General features: G+C 29.6%; 1 protein-coding gene across 1 annotated transcript; it reads left to right on the plus strand.

Moving 5' to 3' along the window:
- Positions 1–885: 885 nt before the first annotated feature.
- Positions 886–1471, plus strand: LOC145047077 (uncharacterized). The gene is made up of 2 exons (XM_078995322.1): positions 886–1370; positions 1459–1471. Exons 1-2 carry the CDS (start codon positions 886–888, stop codon positions 1469–1471), a joined length of 498 nt encoding a protein of 165 aa, XP_078851448.1.
- The last annotated feature ends 7044 nt before the right edge of the window (positions 1472–8515 follow it).

The raw sequence follows: 8515 nt of genomic DNA on the forward strand, positions 1-8515 counted from the left end.
AATATGTGGTACTTTGGAGAACTAACTAAGTTTTGTGCTTACAGTTTATGTTTATGATTTCACTACTTCCGGTTCGAAACAGAGAGGCCCGACGTGATGACACAACATCCTCCCATCATGATTTTTGCATTTTCAGTAACTGTACTATGATATTTTGGATATTATATTTGGTGATGGTTCTTGGAACAATTAATGAATAAAATTGATAGTCTTTCAAGGAAAATTTTTATTACAAGTTTTGGAGTGTTGCATGTGTTGCTGATTTGCTTGTTGGATGCAATCACATAAGAGGCATCATTGTGTGCGTTCTATTCCATCCAAGAAATCAAAAACTTAACAAAATTTTCATTATTGATTAGAAAGATTCATAATTTTAATTTTAAAAAGATATATTTTCCATCCATAGGGGACGTCTTTGTCGAGAATTGTTTGGGAGTCTCAAAACCTATTATACAATAGTAGTGGTGGATAACTTTCAATTTAACATTGATGAATTTTTTACAATCCTATAAAAATCAAATAAATAATTCGATAGTCTAAACTTGTTTAAATTTTACCATAATTAGACGAATCGAATTAATTCCATTCGATTTCCCTACATTCAGTTTTAAATTTTTTTTACCCAATTCGAATTTTATTTAGAAAAACCGGTTACCTGCTCTATCCCAATTTCATATAGAACTTTACTTATAATTTCCCACCACTCTCACTTTCATAATCTCCTGGATATATCAATATTTAATTCATCTAGATATACCTAGTCTCTACGTATTGCTGACGAATACTTACACAATCAGTTACCAGTTATCATCCTGTTTTGAGATCTGTAACGCAAATTCAGTGTTCATACGTAGGGTTTCTTGTTTTTCCCTGATTCGAAGAGCTATGAAGGTTCATCCGGCGCCAAATAGGCGAAACATCACTGTCCGGTACGATTTTGGTTCGCAGTCTGGTGACACCGCTGCTATCTGCCGTCAAAAGAAGCTCCGGCGACTCCCTCACATCTTTGCTAAAGTACTCGAGCTTCCTTTTTACTCCGACGCCGAGGTTTCGATCCAGGAAACGTCAGATTCCTTGAAGTTTGTTGTCGATACGGACGACGATATCGCCACCGACGTCGCGGCTCATACTATCGAGATCTATCCTGGCGTGACGAAAGTTGTTGTAAGAGGGACACGTGGTGTCGATGATTCTGGTGGTGGTGTTAATCAGCTGGAGGTTGATTTGTGGCGGTTTAGACTTCCAGAGTCTACGCAGCCGGAGCATGCTACGGCAGCTTTTAGCGATGGAGAGCTTGTGGTTACTGTACCCAAAGATGTTAATTTGGTGAGGAATCAGGAAGTTTGGGGTGAAGGTAACGGAACTGGACGGTTTGTTATGGTACAGTAATATCAATATGAATACATTTTGCTGTTTAAATTTGCCATTTTTGTTAAGTTTGATCGAATGTTGTTTTAGGTTGATGTCTTGATGATCATCGTCCTCAATGAATATGTATGTTGATGTTGATGATGATTCCTGCTTTCGAGCCTTCAATTCCATTTGAATTATGTGACCTAACTATGAGCTTCTATAATGTTAAAGATTTATTGAGTTACAAATGCTTCTAATCATCATTGATCGAATCATAATCCATTGTCAATGTATCTAACAACGAGCTTTATCATGCTAACTGTCTTAATGAAGTCACTAGAAGTATTTATCCTTAAAGAAACTACCATTTTGGTGAGGATTTGAAACCTGTTGACTACAGAGCAAGTATTTATGAATTATGATTATTCTATCAACACAAATCCAGTAAGACCACTCAAATTAGTGTTTCTTTCCCTTTGGGGATCCTGTCATCATAAAGTAGCTAGAGTATATATTCCTTCAATATCTATCTCATGCTCACCTTAGAGATTCTGATTCTCTGTATAAAGTTGGCCTCAATAATTTCATCACAAAATATGTTGTTTCTACTTTATGTCATAAACATAATTGTATAGATTATGAAACTTAATGTTTATATCGTACATTTGATAAAATAGATATGGTGTCTAAAAGGGTATATGTTTCTTGTTGGAACTTTTGTGATCATTGAATGTAGGACAGTTTTTCAGCCCTCATTCATCACTTTCCAAGATGCCCCTAATCAATTAACTTCCCGGCTTTTATGCTCTTGGCAAGTTTGCACATGAAGATATGTATATGGGTTCCTTTTCATTGGTTTCTTTCTACTCTTACTTTCGTAAAAGCTTCAACCTTTTAACTACTTTTAGAACCAAAAATGGGATTCCTTATGAATTCTATGAAAATCATATATGCAGGAATTCACTCATTAACATGAATTCGTTTTTTTTTTTTTTTTTTTTTTTTTTTTTTTTTTTTTTTTTTTTGTCTTCATTTGCTTGCATTGTTATTTGGAAGTATCTAGCTTTGTAAGGTCATATTATTGTTGTGGCAGTTTGGATGTGGGGTAAATTTGCAAAAAATGGTAACCAAGCTTGTTAATGAGTAAATTACAATTTTGGTCCTTGGGCTTTACACAAAATCACAAGTTTAGTGCATGTGCTTTAACTCAAAATCCCAAGCTCTATCCAAATATTGAAGTCGTTTTATATGGGTCAGAGATTGTATACGCAACAAAATATAAAGTTAAGGATGACTTCAAAATTTGGACTGAACTTGCAATTTTAGGTAAAGCATAGGGATCATTCGTGTAATTTTGGGTAATATGACACAAGTTGGTTGTTATGATGCAAAAAATGACAACCATCTTGGCTGATGTTGCCCTGAATTATTTTATTTTTAAATTTAAAGTGTGGGACCGAAGGATGCTCTTTGGTCAATGCTTCCTTTTGTTTGTTTAGTGGATGAATGTTATCAACTTTTCGCATGATTTGGTTGAATCATATATTTTTTTGTTATTATTAAATTATATGACTTTTTTCTTTTCTTTTTATCTTCCTATTTATTGAAAGTTGAGCTTTTTACAAGAGCAGTTACTCTAACTTTATATGTCCATAGTCACGGGTTTGTTATGTGAATGTTTAGTACATTTGCAAGATGATGCATTGAGCAGTTTGTTGGTTTGAAATTATTGTTGTTTTTGGTAATGTGGTCCATGGTACTTTTTTTTCGTCTAGTTCTCATCATGTATAAAGTTGAGCACAATGAAAATGATGGTTATATATTTTTTAATTTATGTAATTGTGTATGATATTTCATTCTTTTGTTTTCTTTTAGAAAAATCAAATATCCTCCTACCTTTTTAATCCTACCAATCTTCCTACTCATTAGATTAAGGCAAATGTCAAAATAAATAGATTCAATTAAGAGAGAGAATTAGTGGATTCCAAATGTTATTATTTGATATGAGAAGGAAGATAAGTGAAATAAAAAGTAGGGGGATTTTTAATTTCTCGGTTAATTTTTCCATCCGAAAATTGTCATTGATTTGTAATTGTATGTTTTTGGAGTATACTTTTGAAGGAAATGTTGTTTTATTACTTTCACAAATCCTACGGACGTTGTGAAGAAATGATCCGGCAAAAGTTTTATGGAATGATATACAAAGTAGTTTTATAATTTTAAAGTGGTATTATGGTCAATCGATGTTTTTTTAATAATGAAATTATTTTAAATAATAAAAATTGATTAAAAATAAATAAAAGAAAGATTTGAGCAATATAATATTATAAAATTTTATTTACAGTATATAGAAAATATTTCAAATTATCCCTAAATGTTATACATAAAGTTATAAATTTCCCTGTGTTCCTGTGATTGGACTGTATCATTTAAGCTCTTAAATGAGAATGGTCAAAATAATGGAGCGGATCTTTAGGCTTTACAACGAACTGGCTTATCTGGGCTTTTGTTATACATGGATAATTATGTTTTTAGGGCTGGGTTATTTGGGGATTTTTTTTTTTTTTTTTTCTAGGGATGTATTATATATATACGAGCTTACAATCCATGGAATCCACATGTGACAAAGTAACAAAATATTGAAATTTCAAAAGTATAATTATTAATTATATAGATTTTGAAACAAAGATTTATTTGTAAAGTTATATGTTTTGTTAGTAACAGGTATGAGTATTCGTTTGGATGGATCAGTTTGATCCGATGTAATCAAGTGAGTCCAAATGAATTTTGGGTTTTAAAACATGGATCCGACCAGTCTAAACTAAACTCAAATCTGATTTGAACCAACCAAATTACAATTCGGTTGGATCGATTTTTACAATTCGGTTTTCAAGAGATGGAGCATTTAAGCTTAGTAACAGGTATATATATATATATGTGTGTGTGTGGAAAAGGGAATATATACATTACAGCCCCACCTAAGCTTAGGTACTAAACCTCTTGAAAATACATTGTTTTACTATATAAAGATTACGGTTAATGGATTCACGATTAATACTTCAAGATGTAAATTCAAGATCGACACAATAGCGTTTAGGGTTTAAGGTTTAGGGTTTAGATTTAGGGTTTAGGGTTTAGGGTTTAGGTTTAGGTTTAGGGTTTATGTTTAGGTTTAGGGTTTAGGGTTTCGGGTTTAGATTTAGGGTTTAGTGTTTAGGTTTAGGGTTTTGTAATGTTCACTTGGGTGAAGTAATAAACGATAATTGAGGAAAGAAAACAGGGATGGTAAAACGATAATGAAAGAAAGAAATGTTATGGAGGATGATATATTTACCAAGTGAAAATAAACCGGGTATATCTAGAATGTTAAAACGACATATTTTAGAAGTTTAGTATCAAAGCTTAGGTGGGGCTGCAATGTATATTCCCTATCCCCATATATATATATATATATATATATATATATATATATATATATATATATATATATATATATATATATATATATATATATATATATATATATAATATGAAAAATTGTTGTTCGGTTTTTATGGACTATTCGGTTTTTCTTTTATAAACCAAGACCAACCGATATCCAAAATAATAATTGAGTTTTGCTAAAAACCAATCCAAAAATCTGATTATCCAAACCAAATAGTCTAATTCGAATTGTCCAATTGGATAATTCGGTTTTATCGGAATAATGAACAACCCTAGTAACAGAAAAGTGAATAGTTTCTTTTCGGCAAATGAATTCTTTTATCGATTAGTTTTTTTCAGCATACATCAAATAGTTTGCTTTCGTTGATTACTTTTTTTGAAACATTTTATATTCCAAAGAACATCAAAACATAATATATATGATATTTCTGATTCAAAATTTCAAGTTAGTTAATCCCTTGTGCAATCTACATGTACAAAAAGAATCAAAATTCCAAAACAATTAATAAAAAATGGTAAACGGGATTTACTTGAAATTATAATTCATCGAGTTTGCCACTCTTCTTGAAGGAAAACAAAGAACAAAATTAAGAAAACCACAGTCTGAGTATTATATCTCACATTATATGACAATTCTATTGAGAATTAACAATTTCGATGACCTGTAAGCCAATATATGGGACCATAGATTGCATGGAATTCATATGCATGTTGTTGTAAATCATATGAGTGAGAAGAATAAAATCCCTACAAAAAATTAAACATAATAAAATCATTAAAATGAAATAAGATTATAATAATAAAATTATAGCTATATTCTATAAAATAAAATCACAACATTAGTGGACATTGCTAAATTAAGTAGATTTTTTTACAAAGTATAATGTTGTAACAGTGAAAATTTAAATAAAATGCTATTATAAAAAATAAGTTAAAAGTAGATTGTTGTTTTTTTAATTGAACTTAGAGGTGTCTTGATAAATGGTGTTTAAAATAGATTAAAGAAGATGTACTCACACTTTGAGATATGAAAAAAAAGGCTAAATATAAAATATAAAATAATTAGTCAAAAGTGGTTTAACACTCTGATGTTGCAATGAGATACCAATTATGATAAATTATGAACTAAAAATGTTAGGAATGTTGAAGTTAAAAAGGTAGAAATGATTTCCGTTTGTAAACTGTGATTGGTGACATAAATGAAAATACTAACTCAATTTAGACTTGCAATTTATGGAATAAAAATGAAAACTGTGAAGTAAAATGGGGGTTGAAATGTGAAATACTAATGAAACTGTAACTTGTTGCTTTCTCTGAAGCTAGATATCGGAATGAAATTTATACATAATGCATTTGGTGGTGAGAAATGAGTTAATCCCAAATTTCTCAATTTTTGTGCCTTCTCGTCACGTTTCTCAATGGAATTCTCCTTTCCAACAAACTATTACCGCTGTGGAAAAATATGATAGAAATTAAAACTCCTAGAATCGATCGTAACACTTTTTGAGAAACAAATCCTAAACAGTATTGATAATCAAAATACAAAACTCAATGAAGCTATCTAAGTACCACTCTTCCTTGTGTCATATTCCCCATACAACCTATGCTTGGATAGTACAATATTAATTTGATCCATAACCAGATCATGTAGCATAATGTTGATTCGATCCCAAAATGTTAAGAATATAATCTTGTGATGGTATCTTATGGAAAACATACCAGTATCCAAAATCATAAAAAGAAAATGGACCGGGACCTAGATATTGTTTCTATTCATATAGATAATTGTTTGGAAGTTGCAGAATAAGATACAAAAGGCTTTGCTATTGTTCTTGAACTCAAAAAATTCTAGTTGGATCCCAAATTGAACAAAAAAAATCTCTCCCCTCTCTAATGAACATCAAACACACACATTAGAGACACACACACCCAAAATACATTTTTTAAAGTTATTTCATGATGTCAAAACAAAATAAGTGAAGAACTGGAATACAAATAAAAGAAATACAATGCTCACTTCACTTATTCGAAATTACTAAATGAGTGTAAGAGTGTTTGATAAGAAAAAAATGTTTACAATGACATTTTATCAAACACATATAGCGCAACATCAAATTCAAGTTTCCTATCACCACATCATGTAAAAATAGTTTATGAATATCATTATTTATGCTAGCTTAAGAAGGCAGAATTAAATGATTGATCAAACTAATACTTACTTTTAGAATCAAGAAAATATCGAAAACATATGAATGAACGTTCTAGTTATATACGAAGTCGACAGAAGAACGATTCAATTTTGGAGATTGAATCCTAATTTCTCTATTAGCGTAATATGATTGTTGATTTCTTGCAATCAGTGTTTGAAATTTCAATTGCCGGAAATCAGGAACAAAATCAAGATACGAATTTTGAAAATACTAGATTTCATGCATCGAATAAAAGGAAGATATTATCTTCTTGAAGGGAAATTTTGGAATCTCAGTTAGACAATTTGAACGGGAAAAGACGCATTGGGGAAGGCTGAGCAATTGTCACGTGGCAATTTTGTACTATTTTATTAGGATAGAAGATATATATATATATATATATATATATATATATATATATATATATAGGGTTGAGACTTGAGATCGATTGAGAACTCATAGTTTCCCGAGAACCCGAGAACTAAAATGTGAAGCGTTGGATCAAAAGTAATTCATTAAGGACATAATCGTTATCTAACCAATCTCATTTAATATTTTTTTTTTGTGTTATTTAACATATTAATATAAATGTCCAAAAATTTACACATAAATCAAATTTTCTTATTTTTTTAAAAATAGTATTTTTCATTTTTTTTTAAATGCAGATTTTTTAATTTATTATAGAAAACATGAATTTTTGAAAAAAAAAATTGAAAAAAATATATTTTTTTAAAAAAAACTGCAATTCTTTTAACAAAAAAACTACAATTTTTAAAAGAAAACTGCATTTTTTGAAAAAAAAAAAACTATATTTTTAAATAAAAAAAACTGTAAGTTTTATTAAAGAAAGTTACATTTTGTTCAAAAAAAAAAAACAATATTTAAAAAAACTACAGTTTAAAAAAAAGTAATTTTTTAGGTGCATATGTGCATATTTTTTCAAATGCACATATGTATATTTCTTATACTATAATATTCGTAAGTAATTCACAACAAATCCCATATTTGTTAATTAATCTATAAACATAATAGTACAAGTATTTTATTTGATACAAAAATAAATATAAAAATAAAAAATGCTACAAATTTCAAAGTGTTTTCATGTCTTCGTGTTAATATTTCCTTATTGTCTTCAATTTATCATTTTCCTTAAAAAAAATTATTGATGTGAAAACACTCACAAAAATACATATGTGATTTTCATGTGATTTACATATAAATCACATGCAATTCACATATGAATCACATTTACATATGACATCATATGTAAATCACATGTGATTTATATGTGAATCACATGTGAATTACATGTGAATCACATGCGAATTACACGTGAATTATATGTGATTCACATGTGAATCACACATGTGATTTACATGTGAATCACATATAATTCACATGTAAATATATAATCTTTCTCGTACCTTGTAAAGTAAATAAATAAAAGTATGGGGCTAGTGCCATTAAAGATAATAAAGCTCATTAACTCAAATAATTTTCACTGGTGATTTGCATGTGAATCACACGTA

The sequence above is a fragment of the Lactuca saligna genome, chromosome 5 (genome assembly GCF_052625555.1).
Source record: "Lactuca saligna cultivar CGN05327 chromosome 5, ASM5262555v1, whole genome shotgun sequence".
Classification (NCBI taxonomy): domain Eukaryota; kingdom Viridiplantae; phylum Streptophyta; class Magnoliopsida; order Asterales; family Asteraceae; genus Lactuca; species Lactuca saligna.